General features: G+C 32.9%; 2 protein-coding genes across 2 annotated transcripts; both read left to right on the top strand.

Moving 5' to 3' along the window:
- The first annotated feature begins 3,043 nt into the window (after positions 1-3,043).
- LOC135844317 (G-protein coupled receptor dmsr-1-like) lies at positions 3,044-4,613 on the top strand. Its single transcript, XM_065362479.1, has 2 exons — positions 3,044-3,903; positions 3,991-4,613. Exons 1-2 carry the CDS (start codon positions 3,251-3,253, stop codon positions 4,406-4,408), a joined length of 1,071 nt encoding a protein of 356 aa, XP_065218551.1. The 5' UTR covers positions 3,044-3,250; the 3' UTR covers positions 4,409-4,613.
- A 3,712-nt stretch (positions 4,614-8,325) lies between these two features.
- On the top strand, positions 8,326-10,059 carry LOC135844011 (uncharacterized). Its single transcript, XM_065362081.1, has 2 exons — positions 8,326-9,411; positions 9,536-10,059. The coding sequence occupies exons 1-2, from the start codon at positions 8,759-8,761 to the stop codon at positions 9,969-9,971; spliced, it is 1,089 nt and encodes a 362-aa protein (XP_065218153.1). The 5' UTR covers positions 8,326-8,758; the 3' UTR covers positions 9,972-10,059.
- The last annotated feature ends 9,596 nt before the right edge of the window (positions 10,060-19,655 follow it).

The following is a 19,655-nucleotide window of genomic DNA, read 5'->3' as shown; positions in this document are numbered from 1 at the left end:
ATAACACCAAAAATGAAAATAAAATAAAAAACCATGGACATGAAATTGATAACTTCAAATATAATCAAAAACCAAAATTAAAATTATTGCATACGTTGTCACCTGGGACTTGAATTGAAAAATTTTGAAAATTCAATGAAAAACTGAAAATAAAATCAAAAACTTTGAAATTAAAATTGAAACGTGAAACATTAAATCATTACTGAATTCAAACTAAGTACATATCTGAAAATACATAAATTAGGAGTCTTTGAAAATAATGAAAGCAACAAATGAAAATGAGGTAGAGAATCCTGAAAATAAAGTGAAAAAAATTGAAAATCGAAATAAGGACAAAAACTTGAACTGAAATTCGAAAATTTGAAAATTTGATGAAAAAATCAAAATAAAATCGAAAAATATCGTGACTTTTATAAACTCTGTTTCCAATAAAGTTTATTTTTTTGAAGGGAATTTTTGGCCAACTTTCAGTAGTTCCCATGTGACATGAAAAATGTATGAAATACATTGTAGTGGGAGAAAAATACACGCAGTTCTCCCACATATGTGGGAGAAAAATATTTTTATCCGTCACCTACACTGGGAGAAATTTACAAACGAAAAGTTCAGTCACCTTAATAGGAGAAAATGTTCCTGTCTCCTAATTGGGAGAAAAATTCTCATTACCCATAGCAGCGGAATATTTTTCTACCCCCTAAGCGACAGATTTTCGATCATTTTAGTGACGGATTATGACGTCAGTGACCAGGCCGCGACAATTTAAACTTCCTACTCAGTGGTGGTGGCGCTTACGTCCAATTATAATCAAGAAATTATCAAACATAGCCGATTATACTCGATTACATCATCATTTTTTAGGTGGTGGCGCCAAGCTGTCCACTACTCTCGCGATAACAACCAATAGAAAACCAGTTCAACACGAATATCGCCGAGTATAATCGAACATGACGTAATTCTAGCGCCAGCCGTGAAAGATAGCGCCGCTAGAAGCGTTGAGCGCGTGCGCCACTGACTGCATACATTCCCCCGTCCAATTTCTCGTAAAAAGCGCAGTTATAAAAGCTCTGATCCGAGACAATTTAGGTAGGACTGCAGACATCGACGCCACCAAGTATAGATCCAACTTTACTTCCATCTCCGTGAATGGGCTGGAGTCCATTTGCCAGAAGAGACCAATAAATCCATCTTTAGCTCAATATTTCCAACTGTATTTCCTACTGTTTCCAGCTTTAGCTTCCTTCAGTTCGGGATTTATTGGACTTTGATGAATTTTGGCATCTGCAGCCTCGGACTTTGTCATCATCTGTGATGACATCGTTTCTCAAGTTAAGTCCCTATGGGTCAATTAGTGAATCTTCAGCTGTCTCAGATCACTCTTTGAAATGCACAGAGATAGGTTTTAATAACAAGTTGCCTTGGTTTACATTCCAACTTTAGATTTAAGTTTCAAGACCTTGGCTCACATTGTCTTTCTTTATTTTCTTTTTTTGTTTGAAAATTACGTATCGCTCAGGACGTGCATTTTAGGTTTAAGTACAGACGCATCGCGCAGGGTGTCTTCCTTTCTTTTTTCTTTTTTTTAAATATTTATTTTCCTTTTTGTTACTCCTAGTTTAAGTATTCCCAAAATTCCCCATGGTTGCGATCCTTTTTATATTTGTCTTTGTTTTATCCCTTAAGTATAAGAATAAATGTCCTAAATGTGAATTTGTCTTGGACTTTTATTCAACTTTCGTGACTTGAATTCAATGAATATTTCCAACTTTACCCCAAATATATCATTCTGTCGAAAGTTCAATCATATCTTAGCTCAGGCTTCAATTAATCCAACTTTAACCCCACGTATTATAAATATTTAAATATTGGGGAGGGAACCCATTTTACATCCGCGATTCGTCCGATCCTGAGATCTCCATGAGCTAGTTATAGAATCGCGAGAGATATCATTTTGACATCACCAATATTTCCATCACTATTTTTCCAAGAGAATGAGAGTGTATGAATTCGATATCCAGATGGCCAAAGAGGATTTGAATTAGTCTACATTTTCTTATCTTCAAAGAAATCAAGATTCAAAAATTTCCATTTTTGAACTCTTGGTGAAAAATCAAAAACTTCAAAATAAAAAATTTAATTTTTTATTTTATGATGGTTTTTGGGTTTTTCTGAATATTTCTCCCTCCACAACATACACATTTTGTGCTAAAGAAATAGGAAAAAAATTGAAAACATCATTTCTAATTCAATGAAATTAACATTTGGTATAAATAGGAAGTACTTCAGACTATATCGAATAATAATTAAATAAGTTTTTAAAATTCAAATTTGACTTTTGCGATCTTTTACTGTTAGACACCCTGAATAGGTAAGAATGTGAACTGAAAAACTTTGAAAATGAAGCACGTAAGATTCTTCGAAAATAAAAAATGAAAATGAAATGAAAACAAGGAATTGAAATTGAAAACTGAAAATTAAATCAAACACTGAGGATTAAAAATGAATTTTAAAAGGCTTTCGATGATTGATCAATTTTTCATAATTGAGCATTCTTGCGATATTTTGCTCGATTTTTTTTACAATGTTTTATCAATTTTCAGCCAATTACATAAAACCATTTTTATGGCATTTCAACAAATTTGCAAGCAATTTTCGCAAAATGTTGCTTCATTATTCCAATTTTTTCACCAATTTATGGTAATTTTCACTTTTCAGTAACTGGGAGGTCAATTCAACAATAATTGTAATAATAATTTCTGCAAATAAAAGCAGAAGATGAACATTAAACGTGAATGAAACTCGAATGGAATTACTTTTAACAGGGTGCCTCATTTCTTACGTAAAATTATATGGGGTGAAATCACACAAAACTAGGTAGATACCTACATACAATTAAACACTAACGATTGGTATTGCGATACTCCATATTTTTTCAAGTGTTGGTTATCACTCTAGTAAGTGGACAAAAAATATGATAATAGCAAAAAATCAACTCTGCCAGGATATGATAAGATACGAGATAAATCGTGAACTATTTAATGCTAGGTACTCGTATGTGCTGGGGGAAAACACAGTTCGTAAGTACCTATTATGTAATGCGTGCTGTATTCGTTACAACATAGAAAAAAATGTGTAAGTAATATTTCAAAAAGTGTGCTCGTTTTTAAAAAAAATGAATTAATAAGTGAATTTCCAATTTACTGAATCCTCATCCTTTTATGTACGATTGAGTACCAATTGGTGATTTGAAAAAATGAAGAAGCCAGATGAAGAACCATTTTGCGGAGATGCAATAGACAACGTTCGATTTTACTACCGCGCCATAATACAAGGCTACGTAGATATACCAATATGCGTAATTGGTTTAATCCTCAACATATTCATCATACTGGTGATCACAAGGAGAAACATGACATCACCGATGAACCTAATATTCACTCATTTAGCCATCGTAGATTTCTCAGGATTATTAGCCCTCATCCTCAGCTCATGGGTGAACTTCACATATTACAACACTTATGTGGGGGAATCGTGGACTTACACGCAAGCAGTTCTTTCAATATTCAGCCAAGAATCGTCGGCGATTTTTCACTTCACATCTGTATACCTTATTACGATGCTAGCAATATGGAAATACATAGCTGTAGTACACCCTCAGAAGGAATGTGAATGGTGCGATATGAAAACTACACGAAATGTAGTCTCGACCGGGTACAAAATATGCTTTTTGTTTGGAATTCTGTTGTTTTCCTCGCATCATATTCAAACAACTGTTATAAATAGTCGAACCAAGATTTACCAACATTATGTTAAAAGTGATACAATTCTGTTCTGGATCCCACGCATTATCAGAGGAGTGCTGTACAAATTAGTACCATCGGTGGTGTTACCAATATTGTGTTTTAGGCAAGTAATCGATGAACCCAACTCTTGGTTCATTAACCTTTAATATTAAGAAAGGTTACAAAATAGTAATCTTGTTTTGTTTTTCAGATTGATGGCTCTTCGGCTGAGAAAAAAACAAGAACAAAGCGTGTCTTCAAATGTTGAAAATCTCGAAATGAAGCAACAAACCGATCCATCAATAATCATATTGACAACTGTTGTGGCATTACGTTTAATTTACATAATTCCTTCGGGATTAACTGATTTAGTACAAGCAGTTTTTAACAGTGATAAATTTAAAATTATTCACTTCGGGTGCTTTGACAGCTTGTCGTTGACATTCGGGTTTTTGTACCGCATCATTATATCGGTCACATTTATAGTATTTTACACGATGGATCAAGATTTCAAAGTCACATTTAAATCTTTGTTCGACAAAAACAATATTTCTTTTTGGAGACAAAATTACTCTGCATTGAGCAATGAAGGAAAAACTGACGAAAGTTCAAAAGTTGAACGAGTTTAGTGAAGGTAGATACCTACTTAATTTGAGAAATTCAACTTTTACAGTGATGATAAGGAATTGCCAATGCCAAACAAAACTTAGCATGATACGACTCTTTATACTTCACAACTACTCATTGGAATATTCCCAAAATTATTGTATTGATTAAGCAAAGTTTTTTTACTCCGACAAAACATTTAAGTTATAAATATATTTTTATAATCAATTTCAGTCTGTATGCCTAATTAGTACCAAATGCTTCCCAACTTGGCTCTAATTTTTCCAACTGAACACCAAAATGGTCACTTTGGGATAGGTGGCCATATTTGGGCACTTCACCTTATAAAGTGAAAAAAATCAAAAATTCTATGTTCATATGGAAGTTTTTCAGGGCCTAAGAATCGGAATTTCATTATTTTGAGCCATTCTAGAGCTTCTAGCGTAACTTTTTATTCCTGAAGAACTTTCAAATTTCTTCAGAAAGCTTGAAAATTAATTAGGGGAGCTAAAAATTTAGTTATGGATTATTCTCGACCTATTTTACGAGTTTATTACCTACATTTACTTAGTCCGATTTGCACATGTACCTACACCTCGAGCGTATTCTTTTGAGTAACTGAAGAATGTTGGTCCAAAAAAATGCACTCGAGATGTCCTCCCCCCCCCCAAATCCAAAGTCATTTATAATCCTGTTCAATTTTGAATTTTCAAAAAAATAATTTCAAAAATCGAAAAACATCTGAAATTTTGGTACAGGAATTTCCAGACCATGCCTACTGTTCCAAAAAACAGCAGTTCCGTTCAAATCACAGGCAAACCCCTCAAGAGGGGCTTTTAACCAATTTTTCTGGTGAAAAAAAAATCGAAAAAGTGACAAAAAAAGTGCCAAAACGACAGCAAAACATTTTAATGCAGGAAAAAAATCATAAATTGGCACAAAAAAGTTGGACTGCTTCGTTTACAGCTTTTTAATAAAAGAGTTTTTTGGAAATTTTTTGCAACAAAATGAAAATGTTTGCAATTTCTGGAAAAAAGAAAAACATCTTTTGACAAACTTTGACAATTTTAGCAAAACGAAGGCCTTTTTCAGAAATTTCTGGAGAAAAGCGAGACTAGTTGGATTTTTTTGTAAAAAGCGACAATTTTTCAGCAATTTTCGGCAAGAAATGAGACTTTTTTGTCATTTAAACAAAATGGTGAGACTTTCGGGTAATTTTGGCAAATATTATCCAAAGTGAAGGCTTTTTACAAATTTTTAGCAAAAATGTAACAATTTTCGACAACTTGCTTAAAATCAAAAATTTTTGAAAAAGTGATTAATTTTCATAACTTTTGCAAAAAACGGAGATTTTGACTATTTTAGCAAAAAACAGAATTTTTTTGCAATTTCAACGCTAAAAAAGCGAGTCATGTTGCATTTTTTTTTGTTGCAAAAAACGACAATTTTTAACAATTTTTGAGTATTTGATGGGTGGGGGGAGGGCGTGGAAATCACAATATTTTGATAAATTTTGTTAAAAATCGAGAATTTTATCAAAAAGCAACACATCAACTTCATTAAAAATCAGGTTTTTTTTTACCAAAAAAATGAAACTTTTTGTAACTTTTTGATGCAAAAGCATGATTTCCTATAAGACTGCAATCTTTGCCAAAAAAAAACAACTATTGAGATTGTATTTTTAGAATTCCAGTGAAAATTTTCAGCCAATTTGGTAAAAAAAAAACAGCGATTTTTGCCCATTTTTGGCAAAATTAAGATCTGAAATTTTACCAAAAAGCAGAATTTTGCAGCAATTATTGGAAAAAAGTTGATTCTTTTTCAAAATTGTTGTCAAAAAAGTGAGATTTTTTCAACTTTTTAATGGAAGAGGACACTTTTTGGGAGGTTCTTGCAAAAGAAGTGAAACTCTTGGGTTACTTTCGGTGGGGCAAAATGCAAACTTTTTGGAATTATTTATTGTGAAAGTTGAGTAAAGAGACGTTTTGGGCATTTAGACAAAAGCGAGACTTTTTTTTGCTATTTTCAGAAGAAGGCGATATTTTGGCAATAAATAATTTTATTTGAAGTCAAGGCTTCTTACCATATTTTAGCAAGAAAGTAAAACTTTTGAGCAATTTGTTGAAAAACAAAATTTTTGTCAATTATTAGAATGTGATAATTTTTGACAATTTTTGGATTGTTTTGCATAAAGCCACAATTATTGGCAAGTTTTGAGTTTTTTTTTAAGGGGGGGATCACAATATTCTGAATAATTTTATCAAAAAGCAAGACTTTACAATTCTTTATTAAAAATCAGGTTTTTTTGAGCAATTTTTGTTGCAAAAAAATGAAACTTTTTGGAACGTTTTAGTTGAAAAAAAGTTGATTGATAAATCGGAAAGTGAAACCAAAATACTGAAAATGAAATTAGAAATTATTGATGAAATTGAAAACTACAAGAGTGAACGCTCAGATTTTGAACTCCGAATGGACAATCCAAAATTAAAAGTGAAAACTCCTAAAAATGAAATAAGCAGTTGAAAACACAACAGAATAAAACTCTGAATCTGAAAATAAGATAAAATTGAAAATTCTACAAATGATAATGCAAACCGAATACAAAATCAAAAAGTCCAAAAATCTGATTGAATACTCTGTAAATGAAACTGAAAATTGAGATCGAATTCGAGAATTTTGAAAGTGAAACCTCAGAAGTGGAAAAATAAAATTGAATCGAAATCTTAAAAATGTAACATTAAAATCTGAAAGTGAAACAGAGAAATAAAATTTAAACCTAGCCTAAGTAGGTATAATAAAATCAAAAACCGAAAAACGAATTAACAAATTTTGAAAATTAGAACAAAAATTTGAAAATGAAATAAAACATAAGTGAAACCAAAAACCTCGAAAATAAAATCAGCAACTCAAAAATGAAACTATGGAATGAAATTTAAAATTTAAAATGAAAATCTCGAATATTAAAATAATATATATCTATAGAAGGAAATCGAGAAACCAAAGGCGGACTGGGTCGGTGGGAGAGGGGGGTCCCTGGGGAATGCACCGAATGAGCGTTAAGAATCTTTCTCGTCCTATTTTTTCTCAGGTTCGGATACTTGGATGCAAGTTGTGCAAAGTAGTCAACAAGACATGAACAAAACTAGAAGTGATTTTTGGTAGGGAGGGTGGGGGAGGGGGGGGGTCAAAAATTTACCATGAGAAAAAATACCAATTTTTCTGAACAAAACGACGAGTTTTTAAAGCGAAATGAAAAATGAAATGAAAATTTTACCAATTGATATAATTCGCATTAGGGCTTATAAAAAATTGTTATTTTCCCTTTTAAATTTTTGGAAGTTTTAAAAATGTTTTTTTTTTTTTTTTTGGTTCAGAAAAGAGATAGAAATTGGCCCGAGCAAAGCGGGGGCAAAAGCTTTTAAAAATTCGTATTTCAAGAAGTAAAAAAATTATGTTTAAAAAAAATTTCACTTTTTTAGCTCAAAATTTTAGTTTTAATTTTGAAAATGAAAATGAAACAGTCCCGGAGCGGAGTGAATGCAAAAACTAATCTCGAGAAGTAGAAAAATAATGTTTCTTAAAATTTGAATAGCTAATAGATTTTTATAAAAGTTTGATCTCATTTTGGAAAAAAAAATAGAAGCCCAAGCGAGAATCGAGGGCAACAAATTTTTAAAAAATTCGTATTTTGAGAGGTATAAAAACCGATATTTTTTGCAATGAGTTCATTTTTTGACAACACAATATTAGAATTTAAATGTACAATACCTAATCGAAAATTTCGATTTTGAAATATAAAAAAAAAACTGCATCGAGCATAGTGAGAGGAACTCATCAAAGAATACGCTCAGAAAAACCGAAAGACATACCCAACGATGCTACAATATTTTTCACAAACTCGTAAAAAAAAATAGAAGTCCCATAGCAATAGTGATAAAGAAAAAAAACAATGACGTAATAGTCATCCTTGATACGAACTGGGTATTACCGAAAGCATTGCATCAATGCAATTTGTCCATCGACAGTTGAAATGTACTAAAATATTCTTCCAAGAATCAATTATCGCTTATCAGTTCGTAAAAAATACGACAGTAAAAAATTCTGTACCTCTTTACCAGTACTTACTGCAGTACACGAATGAAATAAACCGCGAAATGATGCTCTTTGTGGGAAAACACGTCGCGAGTATTGTATGTATTCGATTCGTTGAACTTTTCTCATACCTATATTGAAAACTATGTTTAAGTTGAAATTCAATTTAACGATGTGTTCGGCAACTATGCGATGATTATTCAAAGTTTAAAAAATTAAATTCGCGAGTTCCAATTGAAATAGGTATTCTAGTTTATTTTTTTGAGTGTTTATAAATCAAGATGTCAACTCAAGAGCCATTTTGTGGAACTACATTGGTGGCAATTGGAGAATACTACATGAGGAACATGCAAGGCTACGTCGATATATCAACAGGCGTAATTGGTTCGATATTCAATCTATTCAACATACTGGTGTTTACAAGAAGAAACATGATCTCGCCTACGAACCTGATATTCGCTCATTTAGCATTCGCAGACTTATTAATGATATTGGCGATTATTCCAAATTCGTGGATACAATTCACACAATATAATGCTCTTGTATCCAACAACCAAGTATGGACTTATACAAGAGCTCTGTTTTCAATGCGCAGTACAGAATTCATCCTCACTTTTCACTTCATATCGGTGTATTTTATAGTGACTCTGGCTGTATGGAAATACATAGGGATAGTATCCCCATTGAAGGAACGCCAATGGTGCAATATGAAAACTACACGGAATGTAGCGATAGTTGGATACATAATGTGTATTTTGCTTGGTGTGCCACTGTATCTATCTTATTTTATTAAAACAATCAGCATAGATGAAAAGATAATTATTTATATGCCCTCGCTTGAACATGATTCGATTCAGTTTTTAATTGCAATGATAATCAATGGAGTGCTGCACCAATTGTTACCATCAGTCATACTGCTAATATTGAGTTTCAAGTAAGTAGGCACAATAATATGTAAAATCAAACAATGAGAATAATTGAGAATTCAGTATAAATGCAGTAAATCAGGGTTAATCAAGAGAGGAATTAATCGTGTTGTTTTGTTTTTGTTTTTGCAGACTCATTGCTACTCTTTTGACGAAAAAAGGACCACATCAATCTTCAAGTCTACCTTCAAATATTCAAAATACGAACATAGGAAACGTCAAAACAAAAGATCAAAATGGTAGATCGATAATCATACTGCTGATAATTATCATATTGTGTTTAAGTAATCACATTCCAAGAGGGATACTGGATTCAGTATTTGTGATTCGCAGCGAATACACAATAATCCATTTGAAATGCATTCGTACCCTGGCAGCAATACTCCATACACTGAATTGCCTGAATGCATCTGTTACTTTTATCATATTTTATACTCTGAATCGAGATTTTAAAGCTACATTTAAATCTTTGTTCAGCAAGAAGGGAATTTCTATTGGAGAACGAAAGTATTTTATTTTAGGCGAGATGCAAAAGGCTAATGCAGGTCCAGAAATCAATCAAGTTTAACAAAGATGTCTACATAAACGTGATGTGAGTAATTTATACATGATATTTTTTTTTTTAATAAATTATTTTTTGACCCTGTTTTCAAACATTTTGGAAAAGGTGAACTTAAGTATTTGATTTAGAAAGTGATAACATTTTACTGCGTTGGGATGGTCAAGAAAAGTTGGCCAGTTGTAAATCAAATGAATTAAAAAAGGTTGATTCAAGCTGAAGCAGAGTTGAGGCCGAAATTCAACAAAAAATTCGAAAAAGAGTCGTTGGAGGAATTTTTTCCACGAGAATTTCCATAATTCGTTTGCATGTCATATTTCTCTTTCGATAACATGCAATGTCCCTAAGTCTTTGATGAAGTTCAGGAATATTTGCGTCCAAGAATTTCAGCTCAAATGGCTGTAATCTTGTATCAAATTTATCCTCTTCTGTGGCGGAGGTATATACAGTGGGTTCCGCTTAATGTGGGCGCGTTGGTCCAAGGCATGTTCAACTCTATTAAGCGAAAAACTCTAATAACCGATGTGAAAAAAACTGCAAAATTCCAAATTTTGTTGAAGTTGTATCACTTTTTGATGTTTTTTATAGGTGATTTCAATACTGTTTGTGTTTTTTAGTTACGGTTAATGTTTTAATACACTTTGAACACGTTTTTTTACAATTTTTATAAATTTTTACAAAAATTTCATCATCTCTTGCTAATTTTCATCAATTTCAACATTTTTTCATCCAATTTTTGTTAAATTTTGCTGAAATTCATGATTTTCTCCAACTTTTAAAGAGTAGTCCACTCTATTAACCAAGTGCAATGCTCATTTTCACTATTATACGCGAAAAAACTTGCATGTAAAAAGATGCAAACGTTCTGTTCCAACCCATTTCAACTCTATTAAGCGAATTTCTCTATTAACGGATAACACATTAAGCGGAAATCACAGTATTCCATTTTCACCTTCTAGAAGTTCCACAGTGACCTTATTAAGCTCTAATTTGGGAGCTTTAATGTCATAAAGTTTTTTATTCGAATAATGTAGGTCATAGATCAAATCGTAACAGTTTAAGACAGTTATCCAATGTGCTGCATTTCTATGAGTTTGAGCTATTTCGCGATAACGATTTACAATAGGTAGCAAATTTGATTGAACGTGTATGCAACGACCATGTAACAAAATTTGGAGTTTTTGGACACATTTCGCTAGACACATCATGGTTGTAAAACTAACAAACTCTACCTTCTTAGCTATTATAATAAGTACCTACAAAAGTGATATTCTTATGAAAAAATTAATCAATATTTACCTTTAACATCATCTTCAACGTGCGTTTAAATGGACCAATATTTTTTCATATTTTACCAAGAACCGATTAATAATCTGTAACAAGCAAAACATCAATTCAACAAAATTAATAAAACTGCATTTTCAAAATAATAAATGTACGTACTTACATAAAATAGTATATATAAAAGAGGAATGGTTGGGGGGGGGGGTCAAAAATAGGATACATAATCTGAGTCTGGAATTGAAATAATGTTCTGCTGATCTTCTTTATTTCAGGTTTTTTTGATTTTTTCCAACTCAAGACGTGGAGGGCTCATGTATAGGGTGATTTTAAAAATTAAAATGAGATTACATATTTAGAACCTATCTCAAGCCATCATTGATCATCTTCAAAAAAAAATATCAAACTCAGTGCCTACCTTCAAAAACAGAACAAAAATATCATGTTAGGGTGGATCACGGAAAGAAAATGTGGGCTTGAGACCTTCATTTTGAACTGAATGTTATTCAGAAAAATGTTCAGCTCCAAGGGGTGTCCCTGGAGACACGGGTTCTCAAAGAGGGCACATTTTGAAAAAAGTACGTATTTTTGACTCTAGCTCTTACCAACCTACTTGGGGGGGGGGGATGACCCAGTTTTAAGAGATATAATTTCAGATCCTACGTCAATCAAAAATTTCGAAAGTGATAAAAAGAAATAAAAAATAAAAAAAAACAGAAAATTGGCAACCAAGAGAACATGTTTGTAATTTCTGGCCAAAAAGCAATTATTGCCAAATGCCAAGTGAGTCTTTTTACAAATTATTATATTTTATTATCGAGCAATTTTGCTAAAATGGTGGGACTTTTTTTTCGAAAAGCAGGACTTTTTGAAACTTGGTGGAGAAAAAGTGATAGGTACTACAGGTATGTGGCAAGTATTGGTAAAGAAACCGATACTTTTTGGTAATTATTTGAAAAAAAAAAAGTAAAAATCTTAGCATTTTAGCTCAAAAAGCGAGATTTTTTTAAAGAAAACGAAATTTGGACAGTTTTAACAAAAATGATCAATTTTTGGGGATTATTGGCACAAAAAGTTATAGGTAGGTACTCATTTTTTCGCAATACTTGCCGGACATTTCGCCATCATCATCAAATTCCATAAGTTCAAAGCTTGTAAGTTTTCGAGCAACAAAATTTTTTTCGACATTTTTCACTTTTATGATTTCAAAATTGAATTTCTCAGGATGAACGGCTGAACCAATTTTGATCAAATTTGAAATTTTACAACTAGACTACTAGCCGCACATTTTACCATCATCATCAAGTTCCAAAAGCTCAAAGCTTTCAAGTTCATCGAGCAACAAAATTTGTTTTCGAAATTTTTCAAAACTCATTACCTACCAAGAAAATGGCTGAACCGATTTCAATGAAACTTGAAATCTCACTAGACCTGCACGATATGGTCGATTCCTATTTTTGGTGAATCATTCATGAACAAATTGATCAATTTTTTGAAAGAACCATTCGCCAACGAATCGATTAATTCTTTAATTTATGAATCAATTCGTTCGCGAATGATTCACAAAAAATAATTCAATTCGTTCGTGAAGGATTCGCCAAAAATTGAGTAAATGAATCGATTCGAATCACTTATATGAATCGATTCGTTCGCGAACGAGTCACCTATACAAATCGATTCGTTTGCGAATGAGTTACTTGTACAAATCAGGGGTTGAAAGCTGAAATAAATTTGATAGAGTGAGATCTGGCATAACTTGGTAAGAGAGAAATTACCTGAATTCCTACCTACGTGATTAAGTTGAGAAATATTCCCTTAGGTAGGGAATATTAACCTTGCCTGGATAGCTCAATACATCGGAGAGGTTTCAGTCATACCATCTACCCTTCACAGCAATAATCTCTGACCACCAATAAAGCTCATACTATTTACACAAAAGTGATAATATGTTTATTGTTAATCAGAAATAATATTAAAAAATACACATTAAAAGGTCATAGAATATAGAATAACTATAGGGTTGTTCTATAATAAGTAAAAGCTCTGGCTTCTACTTTACAACACGCGTTAATAAATTAAACTATAATAAATATACTTTAATGGAAAATAAGCGGTAATTACCTACATACCCTGTGAAACTGTACACAATTTTGGAATAAATGGTGACTTACTCACCAGGTACATACACTGTCCATGTTTTCTGCCTCTTTCAGGGGGGCTCACTAATACTAGGCCCGTCGGCAGAAATGTATTACACTAGGTGCCTTTTCTGACGAGAAGTATTTCTGATGGCCGGCAGGATCGGAGAAATACCCAGAGTAGACGCGACTAAATATGATCATTATTTCAATCACGAAAGAAACGGAATTATCCATTTGATAAAGTGGGTAACATCGGAGAAAATAGGAGATGAGTATCCCTGTAATGGGAACTCATCCGCTTCTAACATTCATAAATACACTTTGTGACCAAGAACCGGCTCGCACGTTTGCCGAATCTAAGATCAATATAAATGCAACTTATTAGGCAATTCAACCCATTTTAAATACAACTAGTTTGGCTCGTGGCCGTGTTGCTCTATTTATAGTCGTAGGTGCATCGTTCGATGCGCTTGCCGCGGATATTGATGACATTGAATTGTCATAAAACATAGTAGTGGGAATAGCGATGTAGTAGGAGTTATCACATTACCATACTTGCAGTTTAAGGGAGCTATTATTTTTATCATCGCCATGACAATGCTTCTTTTAATCATCACTAAGGCGATGAAGGCATATTTCCTCATATCAAATTGATTTTTGGTTTTTGGTTTCAGTTCAGTTTTCACCTTTTGATAATTGGTTTTTGGTTTTTAGTTTTTTGGTACTTTTATTTGGTTTTTTTGGGTTTTTGGTTTCAGTTTTCAGTTTTTTTTTCTGCCAATTATCGCATTATGCCGCCTAATTCTAGGTAGTTTTACTTTCAGTGTAGCGCGGAAATATAAATATTGAAAATATCCACCTGAGAACCTTCTTTTTCAAATTCAAGAAATGTTCAAAGTTTAAATCAGAAAAATGAATTCCTCCCTGCATGAAGAAACTTTTTTTTAACTCGTACTTTTCAAAAAATGAATTTTTGAATTTGAAAGCTTTTTGCTCCCGCTTTGCTCAGGCTCGTTTGTTTTTTTTTCAATTTTGAGTTTTTCAAAATACCTCACAAAATACTGATTTTAGAGAGCTTTTCCACTCGCTTCGTCAGGCCCGGTTTGTTTCTCTTTTTCGCAATTGAAATATTCCAGACTTTAAGGGTAAAATTTTTTGGCTCCCTTTTCTTATAAAATTGTAAGTGTTTAAAAAATGTCCTGCTTAAGTCCTGCTATTTTATTTTGAAATTTTGTAAGACACCTTGTCTTATAACATGTCGCACCTTGGGAGTAATAAGGTAACATCTCAAATTTCAATGTTTGGAAAATATTTTGAGTTATAACCTTTCATTAAAATTGATCTGGAGGCGAAAGGAAGCGTCCAGAAAAAATTTCATGATAACAAAGTTGTAGAGAATTAAATTTCCAATCGACGTGATGTCGTAATTTTTTTTCTAGAGTGCTTAGTTTTTAAGTTTTTCTCAAAAAACCAAAATTTCATTATATGTGCAAATTCATTTTTCTGAAAAGTGATCAATTTAAAAAAATTTTTCCATTTGGTACAAACCAATAAAAAATACACTCCTTGTGACTATTTCTAACTGACAAACATTCAAAACAATCAAAACTGGTTGTGAACACTTAGTATGTACAAAATTTGCTCAAAAAAGGTGGAGTTTTTTGAGATGTGCCCTTATAACTCCCAACAACTTGCAATGTTGTTGGGATTTTGAGTTAGGCCAATTTGCGTTTTCACAAGATCTAGATAATGTACCCAACTCAAAGTGTTATTTTTGGTTGAGGGGGGTCATACCAATCCCAAAAATGCAAAAATGTCAAAATCGATTTTTTTTAGATGTCACCTTATGTATTACTCCCAAGGTGCGATTTGAGCTGGTCAATTTTTTTCTAAGAGTTACTCCAAATGTTAATCGACATGGTTTACGACACCATATCAATAATAATTTAATGTTTTCTTGCTCTCCTCAATGCACTCCTCAGCTCCAACATTCCTATTTGTGGTGCCTCCTCAGTGGATGTAACTTCAATTTGAGGTGGGCAATTTTTTTCAGAGTTACTCCAACGTGTAGACCTACGAGTAGTTACATTAATCTACGTGGTTTACCTCACCATATTAATAATAAAAATAATTTAATGTTTTAAAAAACTTGAAAATAATTCATAATTGATTATAATCTTCATGTCCAAGAAATTTCCCACCTATAGAATTTTCTGAGTAATGCAAGCATTACTTTCTATGATTCTGCGTACAAATGCTAGATAAGTACTTAAGTGTTTCAAGGAGCAAATGTTATAAAAATGAGTAAGATTTCATAAGAAATAGATGCATGCGCAATAGGATGAATATATCCATTACATTTCTAAAATTGTTCAAATTGCCAGCATAATTAATATAATCATGTAAAATACGTAGAACTCATTTGTAAAAAAAAAAAAAAAAAGTAGCGCGAATTATAGAGTTGAATAACACTAATTACCAATATGCAATTCTTGTAGGGTTTCGATCAGATTGTGAAGAAGTAGATATGTATGATAGGAAGAATTCTACTGAATGCACCACATACTTAAGTTAGATGATTCAAATATTAAAATAATGATCGTCTGAAAGAAACATTTAACGAATACGATTTTATGCGCGTTGTACGTAATGTATTAACAATAACTATTTTTTTTTCAAAAATGTGCTTATTTTTAAAGAACTGATTTGGTGCGCTTGCATTTTTTAAAAACCGTACAAATTGAAATAAGTACCCTAGGTACAGTCTTTAGTTTGTGATCTGAACGCGAGTGTTGAGAATTAAATATTTGAAAAATCGAGATGTCAACAACTGAAAAACCAGATGAATTTCGAGTAATGGTACCATTTTACAACCAGAACATCCAAAGTTTCGTGGATATAACACTAAACACAATTGGATTGATGGTCAATGTATTCATCATATTTATATTCATCAGGAAAAATGTGACTTCGTAAGTACCTAATTGAAATTGAATTATGGTTAATCAAGTAATAGGTGATAATTATCATATAGAAGAACACTAACTATTAAGAACGATCGCCATTTTCTTGTTTAGACTGTTTGTTACTCTATTGACAAAAAAAGAACAACAAGAAGATCCAATAACTTCGTCATCAAACTTTCAAAAAATCGTCCGAGGCCTGAAAATCATAATACACACGGATCTAACAATAATCTTAATGTTGGTAGTTATCGTGGTGTATTTAAGCTTCCAGATGATACAAGGAGTACTTCATTTCATAGTTGCGATTCGTTGTGGCGATTATCTTTCCCGATTTACTGGTGGTCTTGAAGAAATACTCGATACCTTGAGTAGCATTAACACATCTGTCACATTCATGATGTACTACGCGGTGAATAGAAATTTCAAAATTGTACTCAAATCCTTGTACAAAAATAAAAAAGCGTTGCTTAAGAAACTCGGCATAAAAATACCTGATGTTTTTTCTTTGGGTAATCTGAAGAAAAAAGATACAGATTCTGAAAATGATATGGTTTAGCAATAAGGAAATCTTTGTGAGATTATGTAGGTAATTAAAGGGGAAATATATAATCGAACAATAAAAAAGGTGGTTAGCACGATAACCATTTGAACGATAAAACGTGGCTTAGTAACGGTAGTTTAGGTGGTAAGCACAACAATTTTCAACCATGTGAAAAGGTGTTAGCCCGATAATTTTCATTGATAAACAAGATATTTTTCATTGGTTACCTAGTAGGATATTTTTCATAGACAAAAGAAAACGCTGGCACACAGTGGGGCAGATCCATTTTTTATGGTGTCAAAAATCATATTTCAGAAATGAATGCAAATTTTGACGTCAATTTTTTTGATACGCTGGTATTTTGAGGCGCTGAATTCATTTTAGTCGTTAATATTTTGTTAAACCCAAATGAAAAATCGATAGCATTTCTGAAATCAGCATCCTTGAAAACCTACATTTCGATATACATGTCGATTTTTTCTGAAAAATTTCATCCCCCACCCCTTGAATGCAGTATCATCCCCTTAGCTTCAACCAAAATGAAAAACTGATAGCATTTCTGAAATCAGCGTCCTTGAAAACCTACATTTCGATATACATGTCGATTTTTTGTGAAAAATGGACCTACTCCCCTATATGGTCTCACCCCCTCCCCCTGGAATCGAAAAAATGATTGCAAATTTGGGTTCGACGATACAAAAAACATTGATACAAACATCATTACCTCGGTAGTAAGGAAATGTACACTTACGTTGATTACATTTCTAAAATTGATTCAACATAAGCAAGATAACGGTCAAATTTGACCCCCTCTACTACCTCCCAGGAGGGGTGTAAAAAGTGCCTCCGAGCCTTATTCGATGGCATTTGCTTTGTAGTATTCGAAAATCGACATTAGAATCTTCTCCCGCTAATTGTATCCGGTGCACAGTTCAAAAACCCCGATTTTTGCGAGAAAATGCCGAAAAAACACCAATTTTTAACCCCTTTAGACACCTCTGTACACCCACGGTAGAGGTATGCGAAAGTATTGATGGTCGATTCGCATTGTAATTGACCTGTAGAATCCGAAAATGACCATAAAAATGTCGATGGAAGGTCAGCGTGTCGTCTAGGGTTGAAAAACTGTAATTTTGGGGTATTTTTGAGAAAAATGCAAAAACTTCACTCAGAAAATCTCAAATTTGAGGCATACCTCTTCCTCAGATTTTGAAAGTAATGGTATTTTCGAACTCAGCGGGGTTCAATCATATGGAAATGACACCAATATCGCCCCGTTAGCCCCATTTGGAAAAATGGGAGTTTGAACCCTCCCCCAAATCACCCCCATTCCCCTCCTATGGGACTTGGCGATTGCCTCCCGGGCTTAAAAATTTTCTGTTGGTGTCCTTGTTCATCATACCAAATTTCAAAGCTTTATCATAATTTTCCGTTTATCGCCCAAAATATACATTTTGCCACTGAACTAATATGGAGCCCCAGAAGGGTGAGGTGCAAAGGGCCAAATTTATGAAAAAGTCGAGTAGGGTATTGATATGGGCGTTTTTTGGGCTCCAGAATTCATTTTTGACGTTATTTTGTTTCGAACCCCAAATGGGGCCCCAGAAAGGGGGGTTCAAAGGCCATCGAATAGGTAAAAAAAACAGAATTTTTTCGTAATTTCATTGAAAATCTGTGATGTTTCCAAGTCCAATTAGGGGAGAATCGGAACATTTCGGGGAAAAGTATTAGGCTCAGGTGAAAATTTACCGAATTTCAACTCTCCCTTGGCAGCAAAATCCATCCCATTGGGTCAAACACGTAAATGAGGTCGTTCGGCGTTATCTCGTAAAGCTTTATTGAAGTAGGTAGGTACCTAATTAGAACGCTTCATTTTTTATTCACTCGCGAAAATCTTATACTTTTTGTCGTTCACTTATCCTTATTTATCGTGGAAATCACTTATTTATCGTTCATTCTGTCAAAAACTTCTCGTGGAAATTGTTTATTTTTTATTGTTCTTACTATCATTATATACATTATATCGTGGATACCACCTAATTTATCGTTCGTTTTTTAAGAAATCGTGCAATACATTTTTTTATTGTGAAATACACTTTTTTATCGTGCAATCCTCTTTTTCATCGTGAATTGAATACTCATTTATCGTGATAAGCCCCCTTTTTAAAGTAACGATAAATTGCACCCCAAAAGATATATCATGTTAGGGTGGATCATGGAAAGAAAATGTGGGCTTGATTTTGATTAAATTCAGCGGAGACCTTCATTTTGAACTGAATGTTATTCAGCTCCAAGGGGTGTCCCTGGAGACACCGGTTCTCAAAGAGGGCACATTTTGAAAAAAATACGTATTTTTTTTACTCTAGCTCTTACCAACCTACTTGGGGGGGGGGGCAGTTTTAAGAGATATTATTTGAGATTCTGTGTCAACCAAAAATTTTGAAAGTGATGAAAAGAAGAAAAAAAATTGGCAACCAAGAGAAAATGTTAGTAATTTCTGGTAAAAAAAACAATTATTGCCAAGTGGATCTCTTTACAATTATTATTTATTACCGAGCAATTTTGCTAAAAAAAGGGGGACTTTTTTTTCGAAAAGCAGGGCTTTTTGAAAATTGTGAGAGAAAAAGTGATACTAGGTATGTGGCAAGTTCTGGTAAAAAAAAAAAAAAAAAAAAACATGATACTTACTTTTTGGTAATTATTTGAAAAAAAAGTAAAAATCTTAGCATTTTAGCTCAAAAAGCGAGATTTTTTTAAAAAAACG

The sequence above is a fragment of the Planococcus citri genome, chromosome 4 (genome assembly GCF_950023065.1).
Source record: "Planococcus citri chromosome 4, ihPlaCitr1.1, whole genome shotgun sequence".
Classification (NCBI taxonomy): domain Eukaryota; kingdom Metazoa; phylum Arthropoda; class Insecta; order Hemiptera; family Pseudococcidae; genus Planococcus; species Planococcus citri.
This window is presented reverse-complemented; position numbering and strand designations above follow the sequence as displayed.